The 19,962-nt window shown below is 37.6% G+C and overlaps 1 protein-coding gene across 1 annotated transcript in view; it reads right to left on the bottom strand.

Moving 5' to 3' along the window:
* The window catches only part of LOC126281425 (synembryn-A), a 130,361-nt gene that overhangs the window by 59,406 nt on the left and 50,993 nt on the right, over positions 1–19,962 (bottom strand). The window contains exons 3-4 of the mRNA XM_049980373.1: positions 15,040–15,167; positions 1,978–2,267 (exon numbers count right to left, since the gene is read on the bottom strand). Of these exons, the coding sequence (XP_049836330.1) occupies positions 1,978–2,267; positions 15,040–15,167 (418 nt within the window). The remainder of the gene's footprint in view (positions 1–1,977; positions 2,268–15,039; positions 15,168–19,962) is intronic.

The raw sequence follows: 19,962 nt of genomic DNA, 5'->3' as shown, positions 1-19,962 counted from the left end.
TGTAGGCAGTATCTATCTTTCTTCTCTAGTTACACATGCTTCTGCAGCCTTGCATTTGTCTTCTAGCCATTCCTGCTTAGCCAATTTGCACTTTCTTCCAATCCCATTTTTTATATGTCTGTATTCCTTTCAGCTGCTTCACTTACTGCATTTTTATAATGTCTCCTTGTATTGATTACATTCAAGATCTCCTGTGTTATTCAAGGATTTCTAATAAGACTTGCCTTTTCACCTACTTGATCATATGCTGCCTCCACTATTTTATTTCTATTACCCATTCATCTTCTATTGTGTTCTCTTTCCTTGTTTTGGTCAAATGTTGCCTAATGGTCCCCCTGAAACTCTCAAAAACTTCTGGTTCTTTCATCTTATCCAGGTCTCATCTCCTTAATTTTCTACCTTTTTAATTTTTTAAGTTTTAACTTCCAGTTCATAACCAATAACTTATGGTCAGAGTCCACATCTGTTCCTAATAATGTTTTACAGTTCGTGTAAAATATCATGGGAAATTTATTTCCCCCAATGTGCCACATGTACCCATTATTTCCAACTCATATGTTATAATGATTTTACCTAAGACCATGGATCATTGCAAAATAAAACACCAACAAAGGTTTCTTACTTTTAATGTAAACCTTGATTATATCAGTGTTTGATAACATTTGTTGTTGCTTCTCATTCCACCACCCCTCTACAAGAGAACATTGGACATTAGAGATTTTCTTTACTAATTCAGATTTTTCAGTGGGTTTCTTATACTTGTTAACTAATTGCTTTTTTACACAATAGGAGCAGTATCACTATATACAACTGTTACAATTAGATTAATAATATTTCATCCCACATTGAAAAAAAAAAAAAATGGGGCTGAATATTTTGTGTCTCATTGTGCCCACTCTTCCACTACAAATTGACAAATATAAAAGAAAGTGAAGCAACCACTAAAACTGTTCAAATCAAGACAGACACAACGAAAAGGCTGCTAGACATTTAAGCTTTCAGCCAAAAGACCTTCTTCTACAGTAGGACACACACACACACACACACACACACACACACACACACACACACACACACACACACACAAGCACAACTCTCACACACATAACCACTGTCTCTGGCCACTGACGCCGGCGTCAGTGGCTTGAGAAAGTGGTCGTGTGTGTGTGTGTGTGTGTGTGTGTGTGTGTGTGTGTGTGTGTGTGTTCTTCTTTGGAGGACAGCATTTTGGTTGAAAGCTCAAATGTATATCGATCTTTTTGTTGTGCCTGTCTGAGATGAAACATCTCTTCTTTATTCCATATTTTGAAATGTGGTAGTATGAAGCAAAACAATGAAAAAAGGCCATGGGCTCTAAAATGCATACCTTAACAGCTATTCAATTCTGTGAAATGTATCTTGTGTGTTAAGCTCTTTTCTATTATGACTATTCTACAGAATGCCGTAAACAAACAAGAATACAATATTTATTGAGAAACAGCAGAGCTTCCAATGTACCAAACTGCGTTAAATCAGATGCGACTGTAAACATCGCTGCAAATCAGTCTGTCACCACAATCTTTATTTTGCACTAACATTCATTGTTTTTGCTAATCAGGATGTACAGAGAATGAAAAGAATGTGCACAGAAGGGGAAATATGGGCTTGGAAATGGGCATGTATGGTAAAGATAGGTAAAACAACAAAAAAATGGCTCTGAGCACTATGGGACTTAACATCTGTGGTCATCAGTCACCTAGAACTTAGAACTACTTAAACCTAACTAACCTAAGGACATCACACACATCCATGCCCGAGGCAGGATTTGAACCTGCGACCGTAGCAGTCGCGCGGTTCCGGATTGAGCGCCTAGAACCGCTAGACCACCGCGGCTGGCGGTAAAACAACACTCTAAGGATTAATTTACAGATAGTTGGCCACACTTATGATGAAGAATGAAGATTAGTGTATACATTTAAGAAATTTCACATTATTTACCGTTAGAGGTTTCCCTTTGGATTCTTTCAGTATTAGGTCCAAGCTCTCCACTAAATATGTATACCCATGAAGAGGGCCCCGCAGAGTGGGTCTCACTGATGAACACAGAGCAGTAATTAAAAACAAAAGCTTCATGTCAAAATATTTGAGAGTGATAGGCCAGCCACCTTCAGGATATGTTCGCATCCGTATAATCACTGCTTCCACAGCATGATTTTGGCCACAAATCGCTTGAGCTTGTGGACTGTTATACACAATATTGCAGAGAGCCTTTAATGCCTCAAGCATCACTGAAACAAAGAAATAATTAATTAATAAATAACTGAAGAGAAAGAAAATGACACACACACTTTGTAAATACATCTTCATAATTATGACAATGAATTTATTTTGCTAACTAGATCATTGTGTTTAGTCAAGCTTGGAGAGAAGTTAATTAGGATTTTTCTTCTTGCCACAGCAAGCACAAAACAAAGAAAACTCTTGCTGAAAACTAAATTAAATATGGCACCTAATGCAAATTTTGGTACACAATGTCCCTTTCCAAATGCAAAAACAAGGAGCAGATCAGTAAAATGTTAATCCAGTGTGTCTCAAATGCAGGAAAACACATTCCCAGCAAGATCATGCAGGGAAAGTGCTACATACAGAAAAAAGAATGCTTCTTCCTTTTAGGAAATATATGTTATGACCCTCTCCCTCTTTTAAATATGCATTCCTGATTATGGAAGTGTGGACAGCACAGTTTTGGTGAATGCTATGGCAGTTGCAAAAATTTTATTAAGTGCACAGAGAAATAATTGTAACTATGGACATATATATTAAAAACAAAGATTCCAAGACTTACCAAGCGGGAAAGCGCCAGCAGACAGGCACAATGAACAAAACACACAAACACACACACAGAATTACTAGCTTTCGCAACCAATGGTTGCTTCTTCAGGAAGGAGAGGGAAAGACGAAAGGATGTGGGTTTTAAGGGAGAGGGTAAGGAGTCATTCCAATCCCGGGAGCGGAAAGACTTCCCTTAGGGGGAAAAAAAGGACAGGTGTACACTCGCGCGCGCGCACACACACACACACACACACACACACACACACACACACACACACACACACACACACACACACACACACACACACGTCTGCTTGTGTCTGTGTATGTGCGGATGGATATGTGTGTGTGTGTGTGCGCGCGCGCGCGCGCGAGTGTGTGCACCTGTCCTTTTTTTCCCCCTAAGGGAAGTCTTTCCGTTCCCGGGATTGGAATGACTCCTTACCCTCTCCCTTAAAACCCACATCCTTTCGTCTTTCCCTCTCCTTCCTGAAGAAGCAACCATCGGTTGCGAAAGCTAGTAATTCTGTGTGTGTGTTTGTGTGTTTTGTTCATTGTGCCTGTCTGCCGGCACTTTCCCGCTTGGTAAGTCTTGGAATCTTTGTTTTTAATATATTTTTCCCATGTGGAAGTTTCTTTCTATTTTATTTACATAACTATGGACATAGTTTTACTTTCCATGGTTACAAGATGAATGAGTGCAAATTAAACTATTAACCCTTTGAATGTCAAGGTAACGATCTATTGTCACCCCTTTTGTGATCTCTCAAAGGCCTTTGACTGTGTAAATCATAGAATTCTTTTAGATAAGCTAAATCATTATGGTTTGAAGGGGGCAGTGCACAAATGGTTTAATTCATACTTAACTGGAAGAATGCAGAAAGTTGAAATAAGTGGTTCATGTAATGCTAATACAACAGCTGATTCCTCAAACTGGGGGGCTATCAAGCATGGGGTCCCACAGGGTTCGGTCTTAGGTCCTTTACTGTTCTTGATATACATTAATGACTTACCATTCCATATTGATGAGGATGCAAAGTTAGTTCTTTTTGCTGATGATACAAGTATAGCAATAACATCCAAAAACCAAGAACTAAGTGATGTAATTGTAAATGATGTTTTTCACAAAATTATTAAGTGGTTATCAGCAAACGGACTCTCTTTAAATTTTGATAAAACACAGTATATACAGTTCCGTACAGTAAATGGCACAACTCCAGTAATAAATATGGACTTTGAACAGAAGTCTGTAGCTAAGCTAGAATTTTCAAAATTTTTAGGTGTGTCCATTGATGAGAGGTTAAACTGGAAGCAACACATTGATGGTCTGCTGAAACGTCTGAGTTCAGCTACGTATGCTATTAGGGTTATTGCAAATTTTGGTGATAAGAATCTCAGTAAATTAGCTTACTATGCCTACTTTCATCCACTGCTTTCGTATAGTATCATATTCTGGGGTAATTCATCGTTGAGTAGAAAAGTACTCATTGCTCAGAAACGTGTAATCAGAATAATTGCTGGAGCCCACCCACGGTCATCTTGCAGACATTTATTTAAGGATCTAGGGATCCTCACAGTATATATATTCACTTATGAAATTTGTTGTTAATAATCCAGCCCAGTTCAAAAGTACTAGCAGTGTGCATAGCTATAACACCAGGAGAAAGGATGATCTTCACTATGCAGGGTTAAATCTGACTTTGGCACAGAAGGGGGTAAATTATGCTGCCACAAAAGTCTTTGATCACCTACCAAACAGCATCAAAAGCCTAACAGATAGTCAACCAACATTTAAAAATAAATTAAAAGAATTTCTAGATGACAACTCCTTCTACTTATTGGCTGAATTTTTAGATATAAATTAAGGGAGGGAAAAAAACTAGAGGGAAAAAAAACTAACTTAAGCATTAGTGTCATGCAATATTTTGAGTAATGTAATATCTCGTACAGACATCTTTCATTAACCTAACACGTTCCACATCATTATGAAGTGTCGTATTCATGATCTATGGAACAATTATTAATCTAATCTAATCTAATCAGGATGCTAATTCATTGGTACTCTGCTTTGTATTGTTTATCTAACAGAATCGGGTGCTAGATGGTGTTGGCATGCTGATTACAGATGCTCTTTAACTCGAGCTGTGTGTAGGTTGATAGCCATCGACAATTGAGCATCATTTCAGTGAAATATTAGTGTTCGATTATTCTGCTTTTGCATCGTATGTTTACTGACGCCGTGTTTCGCAGTACATGTTTACATTCTGTTATTGCATTCTACGTTCTTGTTTTTGCGCACTTCTGTTATTTATCACTGTTTCTGTGTGTTTTTATTCATGTTAAGTGTTTACAGTTTGTTTATTTGTGAAAAATGCCAATTTTTTTGTGAATTTTTTGTGAAAATTGCGACCTACACCATGCCACAGCAGAGGACTTACCTACGAAGAAATTTTGTGAACTTTTAGAATGTACTAGTGATAGTGAAACACTACAGCCATTGCCACATCCGTTTCAAGAGCTGCCAGGACCAAAACATATGCCGCTAGCAGGATCTCCCGTGACAGAATATTTCAATCTATTCTTTACTACAACTTCGCTGCAGCTTATTGTAACTGAAACAAATTGCTCAGCTAAACAGTTTGTAACTAAACATGCTACATAGTCCAAACCGTATAAGAAGTGGAAGAATGTGACAAGTACCAAGGTAAGAGGTTTTATTGCTTGCATACTAAATATGGGACTCAATAAAAGGCCCACAATACTCTCATACTGGAACGCAAAACCATCACAGGCATTGCCACGGTTTGGTAAAATGTTTTCTGCCCACTGATTTAGGTATCTTATGAAATTCTTTCATCTTGTGGATAGTGAGAAATGTCCAGCACCAGACCATCCCGATTATGACCCACGTATCAGGTACCAGCCATTGGTAGATCATGCTAATAATATATTTAGACATCATTACACACCTCATGAACAACTTAGTATTGATGAGAGTCTAGTTGGTACTAAATGTCACACTTCCCTATTACAGTATTTGCAACTGATGATCCTCGTTGTTCTCTGGATTTGAGAAAACTTCCAGAGAAGAAAGAGTCAAGATGCTGTGTGTGTGTACTAGTGAGGGAAGGAAAAGAAGGTCAAGAACTGTTTGCAATAGATGAAATACTGTAGACTTGGAAATTCTGTAATGTTCTCTTCAAATAAATAATTATTATCTTTCTAAATAATAACACAAATTTCATATCCCTCATGTCATTTTACTCACAAATGTGTGTATATTCTACGGACTGTAGTTAGGCTTCTTAAATTGAAGCGCAGTGTTAGATATATGGAATCAAAGTCAAATTTATAATATATATTTAAAAAAATTATTTCGACTGTTGTCGCAATCAAATTCATTTGAAACATTATGCCATAATATTCTACACACTTTTATAGATAAGTGGTAATTTTTCATTTTTTTAAAGGTGAATACTGTATGATATATGGCAATTTAAATAGAACGTAGCTTAACAGTATGAATACGCAAGACATTTTTAGCACACACCACTCCAAATCGGCTGACTGCAAAAGGGTTAAGAAATACTGTTCAAAAGCTTTTCCTTTTGTTAATAATGTAATTTATATGTATTATAAAAGTGTGTGTGTGTGTGTGTGTGTGTGTGTGTGTGTGTGTGTGTGTGCGTGCATGCGCGCCACATCTCCTTCTAAACCACTGGACCGATTTCAACCAAACTTGGTACACATATCCCTTACTGTCAGACAACAATCAACAATTGCTGTGGGGGGTAAAAACTGACTACCTACCATAGTTCAGGAGATATGGGAGATATGACACCGTAAACAATGGGATGAGAGAAAAACTGCATCTTTCACAATGTTTAAATGTATTACTTCTGTGCTACTAACCACAGTCACAATAAATTTCACAAATAGTATCTGCATGTGTTGCTAAATGTGTGAACACAAGCATATCACGGTATCACTCACAGTTCAGAAGATATGGAGTCATTAACAGTGAGATACATGAAATACTGTCACATAATGCATGATATTTAAATTTATCACTTCTTTGTTACTAACTTTATTCACATCATATTTCACTGACAGTATCCAAATATGTCCCTGAATGTACCTACACAAATATATCATACTATGAAACATAGTGCAAAGAGATATGATGCCATAAAGACTGATATACATGAAAAAAATGTCGTAGCAAGCATGAAGTTTTAATATATTTAGTCTTTACTACAAAGACACTCCTATAGTCAAGTCAACTTATGGAAATCCATGACACCTGGCAGCAGTTTTCACAGGTTTTAGCTGCAAAAAACAAATGGTTGTATGTGAAAAAACAGCCATCTATAAAGCTACGAAAAGGTGTTGCCATAGAGATGTTTACAAAATTGTGTTTTAGATACACGAAGCAACTGCACCCAGCATACAGAAACTGTTCAGATCATGTTTCTTAATTTGGATGCTATACATTTGTACATTATGCATATTTCTTTCTATGACTGTTCATTATTTTTGAGAGGTGTTTTCACAAATAAATGGAAATGAAATTTTTTCAATACTTCACTACAAACACAGTTTTTTTGTTTTCATTTCTTAAAGAAAATTGGCAAAATGAATATCTGGGCAATGATAGTTTTTTTAGCTACTAACAAAAGATTTAAAACAAACATGCAATTGATAAACCAATAATTGGGAGCAATATCTTTCCATGATTTGCACAATGGAAATCCTTTGACAACAAATTTATAATCTATTAAAGGGCGTGTAGGCTTTTTCAACAGATTACTAATGATATTTGCCAAAATAAAAAAAAAATAAACACCAAATATCAACTCTATAGAGATGTGATCTGTAGTAGTGTAGATGAATGAGTGCTCATAGCTCTTAAAGTATGCACTTAAGAGCCGATGTTCACTAGACTGTTTTGTTTTGAATGACCACCCTTGTCAAATCCCTGAATACTGATCATCCCTCCTGACACACACACACACACACACACACACACACACACACACACACACACACACACAGGGTGCCTCTCCCAGAAGTCATCAGACATTTATGTGGCATTTCAGCAGATATTTGCAATTTTGTTTCTGCAATGTACAGCTGGAGTCAGCCCAAACAAATACTGCTCATCACAGCTTTCATGAGATGCCCAGCATTAACAGAAAGCATTGGTTTGTTTCCCATAACAAATAAAACAGTCTTTGAAGTTGAATTTTATGTGGTCATTTGATAAAGTGGTCCCAAATTAAACTACCGCAATGTTTGTTTTATCAATATATATTAACAGGGACAGTAAAACATGAAGTATAACTAGTACTTCAGGAGCTACCAAGCAGCACCCTGGCTCATGATGAGTACTGGTTATTCTTTGTGTTTTACTGTCCCTGTTACCACACATCGATAAAAAGAATATTGCACTAGACTAGTTTTGGACCACCTATCAAATGAGTATGTAAAATTCTGCTTTAAAAATAATTCTCTTTCTAATGGAAAACAAATCAGCACTTTCAGTCAGCACTGAGAGTTGCATGAAATACATGTTGAGCTGTATTTTCTTGGCTGACTCCAGCTACATATTACTAAAATGAAATTACAATTATCTGCCTTACACATATAACAGATGAAATTGTTACTCTATATTACAATGATGCCCTTCCACTGTATAAATGCTTCTTAACAAAGAGGTGAGCTTGGCTTTTGCCATACTCTTTGACTCAACTTAAAATAGAGTAAAGACATAAAAAATCTTGCAAAGCAATTGCAGACATGGACACAAACCAAACCTGACACAAAAGATGACTTATGGAGTGTAAGATTCATCCACTGAGCGAAAAGAAGAGCAGAGTTGGTGTAAACAGACTATTTTAGAATTAAGGAAGAAAAATCACAGAACACTTTGTAATGTGGGACTGAATGGAGCAGGGTGCAATACAATCTTGAATTAAATGCCAGTAACAATTAAGAAATGAAACTTTAAACAATCCAAATTGTCAGAGAGGACAATCAACATGCCACGGATAAAGTTTAGTACACAACAAAAACAGAAGAATGGATGAAAGAATGGACAGTAAATAATGAAAAAGGAGAATAAAATAGTAAGCAAATGGCAGAAAAGAGCAGCCTGAGGTATGGGCACAGGAGTCATTATCTAATTTTGGTTGCAGCTGCAAAACATTCCCATGCACAATATCCACTCAAAACTCAGTTTACTGTAATACTGCATTTTTCATCTGATGCTTACCAAATAGATAAAAAACAAATCTGCCCCTACACAACAGAATAACTGTCTGCCCATGTCTATCTCTTCACATGGGATAGCATATATGCCAATTAATATGTTGTAGTAACAAGATATTCATCATGTTAGAAAATTTTCAAAATTTATCCTTGGCTAAACAATGGTGGCCCTTTTCTTGTGTCACTGCAGTTCCTCTCTGCTGCCATTCAAATGTAGAAAATCAATCAGGCTAACTTCGTCACCCCCTCCCCCCTCCAATCTTTTTTGTCTGCAAGACCTTCGATTACGCACAACCATTAGCAGCACCTATGTTCACAGGCAATAATACTCAAATTCATTTTTAAGAGTCCTCTACCCTACTGAAATACCTTGACTATCTGAAGTATTCACTTTTGCCTATGAACTACACACACACACACACAAAAAGAGAGAGAGAGAGAGAGAGAGAGAGAGAGAGAGAGAGAGAGAGATTCAGCCACACAACCAAAGAATGATCATTATACTAAAACCCAAATTTAACCATGATGACTTCCTACTTCATTTACACCAAATACACTAGCTGTCTACCCTCTTCCAGAGATCAAAAAGCATATCAATGATAGCATTTATAGATGCTTTTATTATTTATTGTACAAAAGTTTAATTCATATATTACCAGCATTTATCATTTCGCCAATTCTCTTGTACCTATGCCTATTTCACTCCCTCCCCATGAATTGCTTATTGCAATTCATGGTATCTCCCAGTACACAAATAAGTCCATTGTCTGTTTACTACCTAACACTACATTAGACAGGGTTCCAACAATACCACTTATGGATGACATCTTAGATGGAGTTTGTGATTTTATTTACATAGATCCAAATTTTGAAAGCAGATATTTTGAGGTTAGGCCATTCACCATTATGCAAATGGAGAGAGAGAGAGAGAGAGAGAGAGAGAGAGAGAGAGAGTGTGTGTGTGTGTGTGTGTGTGTGTGTGTGTGTGTGTGTGTGTGTGTGTGTGTGAGAGAGAGAGAGAGAGAGAGAGAGAGAGAGAGAGAGAAGTATCTGTAACTAATCACAAATTAATTTGGAAAAGGTCTTATTCGCCTAAATGGGTTACATTTTGTATTTGCAACTGATTTTTGATTAGGATTTTTAAATTCTCTTGCAGCTGTATAATAAATGAAGGTAGTCTTGCACAGAATAAAAGAATCTGTTTAATTGCATGAAACTATATTTCTATACAAAATGCACGGAGCAAATGGTTATTAAGAATAGCTGATTTGCATAGCCTTAAGGATCAAAGCCCTTCTGAAGCAGAGAATTCGTAGAATTAAAACACTGTGCTGGGGACTGAGATAAACACTACATGAACAACACATACATCTCATAATTCGAAATTCCTTTTCCTTCAGACACTGCAGTTCTTCTGTGTGTGGGTCATTTTGTTAACTACCACTTGTGTTGTCTTCGCTCATTTTATCATCAATTTCCAGAATTTCACCTTGTGTGCAGAAAAAGGAAAATTAAATTTGAAATTCTTGACCTTTGCATGTGGTATTAAACCAATTCACTTTGTGGGCATCCAAGAAAATTTCAATTCATCATATCGATTCTGAAATATGACTTTAAAATCTATTTTTGTAGTTCTTTGGAAGACACTATGGCTCCACAGTACAGCATCACCTCCATGTGAAAGCCCCCAGAAAAAGATGACATCTTCCAGGCACCAGCTAAAGTCAGAAACAATGACAATTCTGTGCTGGAAGATTTTAAATGCTGAATGGGCTTCCAGGAGACTGGTGACCAAAAAATTGCACTCAAGGCTTAGAAGAGTCACACAAATTCCATTTAGTTTATAATAGTAAACTGCTGCCCTCCTCAAATAGTGACAGGTGAAGAAGAGGTTACAACCTCAAAAATAAGTACCTCCCTTCTGCAATAGCAGTCCAATGTGAGAAGCACATCGGCACGCCAATCCCTCACGCATAGCACAGAGCCAGCACGTTTATTGTAAGCACTTTTGTCAAGCCAGAGCAGATATTGTTCACATGAAGTTTCAGTTTCAGAAACAGCAACAGGAAAACTGCCAGTGACTCTAAATATAGAGATAGTGAAGTTAAGACTGAAGCTTCAAGAATATAACAACTTCCCTGACATCACCAAGTGAATTTCAAGAAGATTCAACATATCTTTATAACAATGTAATATAAGTTACTGCAGACTTACAAGTCAACTGCAGCTTAATGGCACAACCAATGACAAGATGACTCGAAGTTGCATATTTCGGAGTCTGGGAAGCTAAACCAAAATGCCCATAAATATATTCATCATGACCGAGCTAAGATTAAGTACAACACATCACATCACCTGGTGCTGAAGACTTGAAGATAAAACAAACTCAGAATTTTGAACCAACAACAGTGGCTCGTGGACACAAGACCATCTGTGTTACCAATTTGCAGATCTTGAAGACAGGGAGGAGGGCATGAATTATTGCCTCATTGAAAACACGGAAGGAACAGCAATACCCAAAAGTTTTTGAGCCCCATCACAGATCTGATACATGTTTAAGGTCCTAGAATGACTGACATACAACTGAATATAAAACATGTTTGAACAGAAATTAATCCAGCACTAAGAGGATTCTGACCTCAGACATCATGGGTAGAACCTAAATCTCACACTATACAAGGGAGATGTACATGGATGAAATATTACTACAGTGGCCTTCACTCATCAGAAAGCTGCATGTGACATTGTCAATCATATGAAGCTACTGATAAAGCTCTAAGATCTAAAGAGGTACCACAACCACCTTGATATCCTTGTTGTCATATTGTGAAGGAAATTCCACCTCAGCCTCTCATCGTCATCATAGGGCAAAAGGCTATGTCCTGACACTGCAATCATTTTCCCCTATTTTGTGCTGTCCTCTTCATTTCTTGACTATTCTTACATACAGGTACTTACAACAGATCTCTGATTATTTTCTTTCTCCTCTTAGATTTCTTTCCAAACGCTTTCCTTCTTATATATCGGTTAAAAACTTATTGTGTCTCAATAAATATCCACAAAGTTCTGTTTCCCTTTTGTTTTCAGGTTACTCTGCGACTCAAGAACATCTTCATTAATTTTTCTTTCTGGCTAAATGATCCCCGATAGCTTTCTCTAATGCCACATTTCTATCACTTCTAATTATTTCCAGTGGGTCTTCATCAGTGTTCAGCTTTCCCAGCCACATAAGAGCACACTCAAGGAGAAGATCTTGATAATTCTCTTTCTTTTCTATAAAAATGACTTGTTCACCAGCAGTTGTCTCTCTTCACTGACAGTATGTTTACCTGTAGCAATAATTTTTCTGTTGTTGTTGCATCATTTGTTGTCTTCTGTAATTAAGTTTCATCCATCAGCAATTCAAACATGCTGACAATACAACAATAGCAGTTCATGGCTTTAGCTCCATAGTCATAGGAAGGAACTGACAAAGACTCTGGATAAACCCAGTCTGTATTATGAGGATAACCTTCTAAAGCCAAATGCCAGCATGACACAGTTCTGGACTTTCTATATTAACAAAAATAGATGGGGAAAAAAATTTATTTGTCATGGTGATAAAATGACTGTGGTGTTGTACACATCCCAAATACCAAGACTTGACTGGATTGCACTCTGACAATCAAGCAGCTCTGAAACAACATCCAAGCTAAGTCTTGTGCCAAGAAACAATATCATTACATTTGTAATGGGCAGGACACAGGGTGCTGATCCATGACTGTTCTGAATGTCTGCTGTGGTACTGCATGTATCTGCTGCTGAGTATGCCACTCCAGCATGCAGCGCCAGTCTTACCCACATGTCGGCACTGCATCCACTCATATATTTTGTTTAGTATTACTTTTAAGAAAGCATCTGAATGTGAGTAGTCACAATTGTTTCTTAATCATTTGTTTTTCCAAATTCTATCCATGCACTCAGTGTGTTCTCTTTCATGTTCTTCTGATCATTTATTTCCTGTTTTCTTTCCATTGTATTTGTGTAAGTGTATGTTTTTTTTATGTTTCTGAACAGTTGTCAATTGCTTATGTAATCTCTTGCAATTCCCACTTCGTAATATTTTATTCTATTTCTGAGATCCATTTTGTTTAATTCTGGCTAGTGTTTGCTACCTTGAAGATTTGTCCAGTGAACCTGTTCTTGTGCATCCTGTGGACATGCCCACACAGTTTCATCCTCTTTCTTCTAAAGCTGTCTGTTGTTATTTCTAACTATTTGTAGATCTCTCTCTCAACAGCCTTTTTATGCAAATTCATTCACAAAAAACTGGTCAGAATATTTTCTTTAGAATTTTCCTTTCCTGATTTTCAATCTCTATTACTTCTGTTTGAGCACGACTCTCATGAATTTTTGCAGCACGGACTACTTCTGGTGGAACTACTGTGTTGCAACGCCATAAGTCCTGCATTGGCAAATATATTTTTATTGCACTGACTGCACGTGAGCTTACATGCTTTTTGTAGTTTTGAAATTCTTTCTTGATTGGCAGTTGTGTTCAAATCTGGTGGTTGGATGATCTCTCCTAGATATTTATAGTGGGTAACTTGTGATTCTTGCCTGTACTGGATTATAATGGGGAGATAATAGCAGGCTTCCTTTCCATACACTGAGTTTTCTTGTAGATTTGCAGACCAGTTTTCTGAGAGATTTCGCGAAGCTTCTCCAGAACAAGTTTGGCTTCTCGTCTATTGTCTGTTAGAACAGTGAGGTCACCTGACACGTGGTGATGGAAAGAGGGAGGGTTAATATGGAAGCCAAGCCCCATCATCCAATACTTGGAATACATTCACCTAGAAAGTGCTTAAGGTTCATAAAAAGTTACCGGAAAGAACTCATGTGTTAGTGGGTGCCCACCAGAAACAGTGGAGAGATTGTGGACAGAAGTAGAAATTGTTTCAAAAGAAGGGCCTGCTGTTGGTTGTGTGCTATCCTACCTGTGAGAGACACTGAACAGCATGCGGGTCAAAGTGCTGTGCTGCAAGACCAATAGGCACAACCGAGATCTCCTCCTGGTGGTATCGGACATTCTCTGCAATTATGATGAAGTGAAACACTTGGTCTGCCTGATGGACGCAACCTTCATTCAAGAGGCTCTTTTCACAGTTAATTGCAAGTTCAAGCCAGCCATAAATTATTGGAAATAATTTGTTTGAACAGAAATAAAGAATAAAACAAAAGTCACTTATTTATTTGTTCAAAACTGTAATTGCAGGCTGAGCATATTTCCCTATGAAAATGGTTTGTACAATTACTAAGACATGCAGGTCGAGAGATTCAATAGTAGTTGTGAGTGATGTTTATGTGCATTCTTCATGTTGTCATAAACCACTGGGCAGAAATCACAACTAAAAATTTTGAAATTCATAGTCTTGATAAACGACATTTTGAACTGACTTTCAGCAACTATGTAAGTTCATAAACTTTTCAGTGTGGCACTAGCACGTCAATGTTACTTACCTTATTTTGTTATTTTTGTGCTTCTTTATTGTTATCCCTGAAATTTGGTATGATCATCAGGAAAATATGTCCCACATGAACACGAAGAATATTCATAACAGTTTGCTCAACAAATCATAGAATTTTATCTTTATCACAACACATATAGTGAATGGCTAACATCATGCAGCTTATGCCCTCTTGGTATGTTTACTGTGGCCACAAAGTCAACAGATATGCACCACATATTATTTTGTCGCTGCACTCTTGGCTATCTTATGAGTGACACACATACTGTAAATTTTGTGACACATATGTATTACCAGTCTTTTAGAGTACACAAAAAACTCAAGTAAGAGTCTGTGCAAAATCTGTAACTTTTATGCATAATTTAAAAAATGCAAGGTGTACAAACAGAACTGATATGGAAACTGTTTCTCATCCTCAAATAGTTATGGAGATAAAATGAAAACAACAAACCATCACGGTCAGCTGACTTCTGGCTTGCTTTTGACAAAGCTTCTTCTTGTGGCACAAGTCCTGCTAATTTCAATAAAGTCTCCACTCGTTTCTCTGTCACATGATCACATAACCCCACTTTATCACGGCTGAAAAAGTGTACATAAAAGGAGGTTAGTAATCCTAGGATAAGGGAAGAATAAGTTCTCTTTCTTAATAGCTAAAAAGAAAGATTTACATTGAGCAGGGACAACTCTCAGCACTGCTGATACACACACATACAAAGAAACATAGTACCCTTAACTTTCTGAACTGCTGAAACTTGCTTTGGTACAGGAGAAGAGAGGGAAAATCAGATTATGGAGGTTGGAAAGGGAAAGGGTAATGGAGAATTCACTTTCTGTGAAGTGGAAAGTATGAGTCTCTTGGGTGAAAGTAAGTAATGGCCAGACCATGAGACTTACTGCAAATTCAATAAATTTCTGCATGTTTTTTCCCTTTCACAGTAATTAACTGAAAAACTAAATACATTGCTAATACCAATTATAAAGAGAATTAGCTCCAACACAGATTTAAGTGTCAATACCATAAATCATCAGATTATGAGCGAGTATGAATTATTCCCACCATATGTATTTATTCATTTGCCACTGTGACCACCCAAAACTACAGTTCTCTTATACGATTGATAAAGTGAAAATGTGAAACAATATGATTTGTGATAATGTTAAAACCAATTATGTCAAAACATATTTCACTGGTCTAATTCCAGATAATTGCAAGTAATACTGAATGAGAATTATTTGAACATGTGCACACATTACACAATGTACTGCACTTTGATGACAGGAAAGAAAAAAAATCATAAAAGAGAAAATAAGTATATTTATGTAAAGGCATGGAACCACAGAAACTGTTATCAGGTAGTAGCTTATCAGTCCAGTCAAGGTCAAGTCCAACTGCAGCAGTTAAATGGTGTTTGTATAAGCACAAGCATACACAAAGAATTCATCCACAGATTGAGAGGGTATTTGACATTATTTCAGTGATTACAATATCAAGAAAAATTTATCATGAACTTGTCAGTATGGGTAGTATCAGTATCATGTTGCAGCCCCTCTGTCCTCTGGACTGATTAGGTTTGTAGGTGTCACAAAGCCACTGTATCTGCTCCTGAGGCAAGGTGGCCCAAAACTACTATTGTAACTGGTCCTTGATATAATGGATAATGGTAATGGGTGTGAGTTGATGCCTGAGCTGGACCTGTACATGTTCTACAGGGTGGAATGCGGTAAATTGCTTTTTTAGAATTCACATTGTGGCGGCACTGTTGCTCGAATAGAGGGGAGATTGGGTGTGATTTATAGTGATCGATGTGAGGTTTGTATTCAATTGTTGTTCAGTTGCAATAATGCGGCGGACATGTGAGGAGTGCTCATTTTGTGTTGAAGTGTATTTCTCAAATCCTCTTTCAATCATTGCAGTGCAGCGCGCTTTTCATGCGGACATGCTTCTGAACGACAATCAATTTTAAATAGAGTAAATGCATCTGTACAAAGAGGACCTGAGAGAAGTGTTACAACACCGCAAAAAGGTTGAACGAGTTTCAGCAGCAGAACTGCAATCTCCAAAATGCTCAGTTCGGAAACACGCACTTGCTCTTGGCATTTCAAGATGTTCTATCCACCAGATTCTTCATAATAAACTCAATTTACACCCATATAAAATGAGCATTGTCCAGCAATTATCAGTATAGGATTATGTAACACAAATAACATCTTGCGAAGACATGTTTGCAACCATACCATGTGACACAAACGTGTTCTTTCCTGATGAGGCACATTTTCACCTCAGTGGGTGTGTAAACAAACAGAATATGAGGTACTGGAGCGACACAAATCCCAACCTATTCCAGGAAAATCGTCAACCTATGACTGTGAATTCGGATCGTTACTTAACTACGCTGCAAGAGTTTTTCCAGACAGCTTTTGAGGCAGTGCAATTACACAATATCTGGTTTCAACAAGATGGTGCCACTGCAAACACAGCGGGCATTAACAAGAACTTTTTGAGGCAAACATTTCCTGGGGTATCTCAACTGGCTCGCACAATCACCAGGATCACCAGATGTAGCCCCATGTGATTTTTTTTCTTTGGGGTTACCGGAAGTCAATGGTGTATTGCAACCATCCCAACATTCTGGAAGACCTACAGAACTATACTGAGGCTGAAATTGCAAGACATGCTTGAAAGAGTGCATGAGAATGTCAATAAACAACTGTTTAAACCATGCAATTAGAAACTTCCATACTGTACAATATGAGAAAAATAAAAATGTAAGTTTCTAAGTGTTCATTATTTTTTAAATTTCATTCCCAAATCAGCAATTTACTGTGCTCCACCCTGCATCAGGAACAGATCAGACGGTCTTACTGGATTTGGGACTATATCAACATTATAGACATGTGCCATGTGTGGTTGAGCATAGTCTGCTGAAAAATGTCACTACGATAATGTCGCGTAAGGAGTAACACATGACAACTCAGGATGTCAGTGATGTACCATTGTGCCTTCAGAAGTTCCCTCAACTGCTACCAGCCATGGCCTAAAGTCATACATGATGGTTTCCCACATCATGACACCAGGAGTCACACAACTGCGCCCCTCCAAAACACTGGAAAAATGGGGCCTCTCCCCACGTCACTGCTATACTCAGTAACAATGGTCATTCGTGGAAATGCAGAACTGCAATTCATTGCAGAAGACAATGCGACCGCATACATCAACGGTTCTCACTTCCCGGCCACAACACCATTTCAAATGGAGATGTTTATGTTGTGGTGTTAATGGTAATGTTAATTCCCTAGACCGGCTGCTGTTAGTCTGAACAAATGACATGAGATGACACAGAATGTTGCACAGAGTTCATCACATTTTCTTGGATGGCAGGCACAGGTGTGATGAGGTTATATGATGTACTTGGTGCACAGTATGGCAAATCCTCCCTTGCGGTCAGACGTAGTCAACTGGAACCTTGATGATGAGGATGCGTGTCTCCATACTCCCACGAAGTTCAACAATAAACCAATGTCACATCCAAACACTCCACAAATTTGAATATTGCACAATTCAACCAGTGAGCCGAATCCTTGTATAGGTGTATTACACCCACCCTGTCGGGGTGTTGTTTTGGTGTTAAAAACACAGATGAAGGATTGGAAAATGTTTCATTTTACCAAAGATCATTCACCTGGGAGCCTCCCTCCAGGCAGTAACTTTTCAGAAAGATAATTTCATGTTAGGAAACGATGAACACAGGAATAACCATTACCAACATTCCACTGAGCAGTATCCACAAAAGCAAGCAAGCAACAAGGAAAAATCAATGCCGACAACTTTGTTACAATGCCGAGCTATACCCAGTGGCCTCTCTGAGGCCTCCATGTCTTAGAGTCGTACAGTGACATACACATTTTGATGGCAATTGCTAGCAAATCAATGATTAATGAGATTGTATCACTTCCAAACACAGCCATCCCAGCTTGAGCCCTGTCACCAACAAGGTCACTGGTTGTACATTCTGCAAACCCTTTGGCATAGCTGTGACAGTTTATTTGACATAAATTCCTAGAAGATACAAACATAGCATATCCCCTATGCAAGAAGCCGTTAATCCACTGTTATTCTACTGAATAAAGGGGACTATTTTAGGGGTAAAGTTTATTTTTATCTTTCTATCTTGGTGGTGAGTCCAAGAGATTAGAATAAAATAGCTCAGGATTTGCTGGTTCTATGGAACGCAAGTCAAGTTCCATTTTGTGTGTGCCAGTGTGTTTCTCATTTAAGGATGCTCAGTTGTGGTGTTATCAGTGCTCTTGCTCTAAATAGTTGGGGGAAACAAAGGATAAAACTTTATAAAAGGATATAATATAATCTCACTTACAACTACACTATCTCATTCTCACATATGTGCACCATTACATCCACACTATCAGTCAAACTCTAAAAGACTAACTTTAGTAAATGAATGTGAAATTTCCCTCCTAAGGCTTTATGTTTATTATGATCTTCTTCATTACACAAGTAGTTTCAGATTAAAAAGCCATTTTCGGGTGTTTACCTAGTACAAGGTGCCACAGACGTGGTTTAGAAATTATAGTAGGAATGCTACTATTTGTGACAATTTGACAAGTGCATCCAGTTTTTCAAACCATCGTGACTGTGGTGTTCACCGTATGTTAAAACTTATGTAAAATAAATGTTTCACAGAATCTTTAAATCTGTATGTTTGTTCCATTGGCAACTGAATTAGAAGGAAAATCTGCAGATAAACTAGCCTTGCCCCTTTGTCAGAACATAAAACAGCCAATTAACATCTGGTACACTGTAATCTGCACATCACAAGCCCCACTTGCTGAAGCAGAAAGCCAGGTGTCACCAAAATGCATCCTTTGTGTGAGAAGAACCTCTTACCACAGCCGAACTCTTGCTTTTACTAACTGTAGCTTATTATCAGTCACTTCCAGTTATTCTTCTTGCCATTTACGCATGATTGTACCTTAATAGTGAAATGGTAATATGCAGGTTGGACGGCACATTGCACTACTGAATTATACCAGGGAAACCACAGAACAACCAAGTGAGATCCCTGCTTACGTATATCTTTTAACTATAACAATAAAGTTGTGGTGCTCATTTAAAATTTCATGACAAACTGAATAAAAAATATGTGTAGGAGTGTACACACTTCTGTGTCTCAATGAAAACACCACACTGAAGTATATGAATTTGGTGAAATCTCTGGGCCACTTGACAGTTATTTCTAAATTGTCATGGATGCCACTCTTAAGGAACCTAAAGACAAGGTCTCTGTAGGAAAACCTTAAAGCACATTAGCAACAGGATTAATGGGACAGAGTGTGTCAGCTGCAGGTGTGTAAAGTT

This window comes from Schistocerca gregaria, chromosome 7 (assembly GCF_023897955.1).
Source record: "Schistocerca gregaria isolate iqSchGreg1 chromosome 7, iqSchGreg1.2, whole genome shotgun sequence".
In the NCBI taxonomy this organism is placed as follows: Eukaryota; Metazoa; Arthropoda; class Insecta; order Orthoptera; family Acrididae; genus Schistocerca; species Schistocerca gregaria.
Note: the sequence above shows the minus strand (reverse complement) of the source record. Positions and strands in the feature narration are given on the sequence as shown.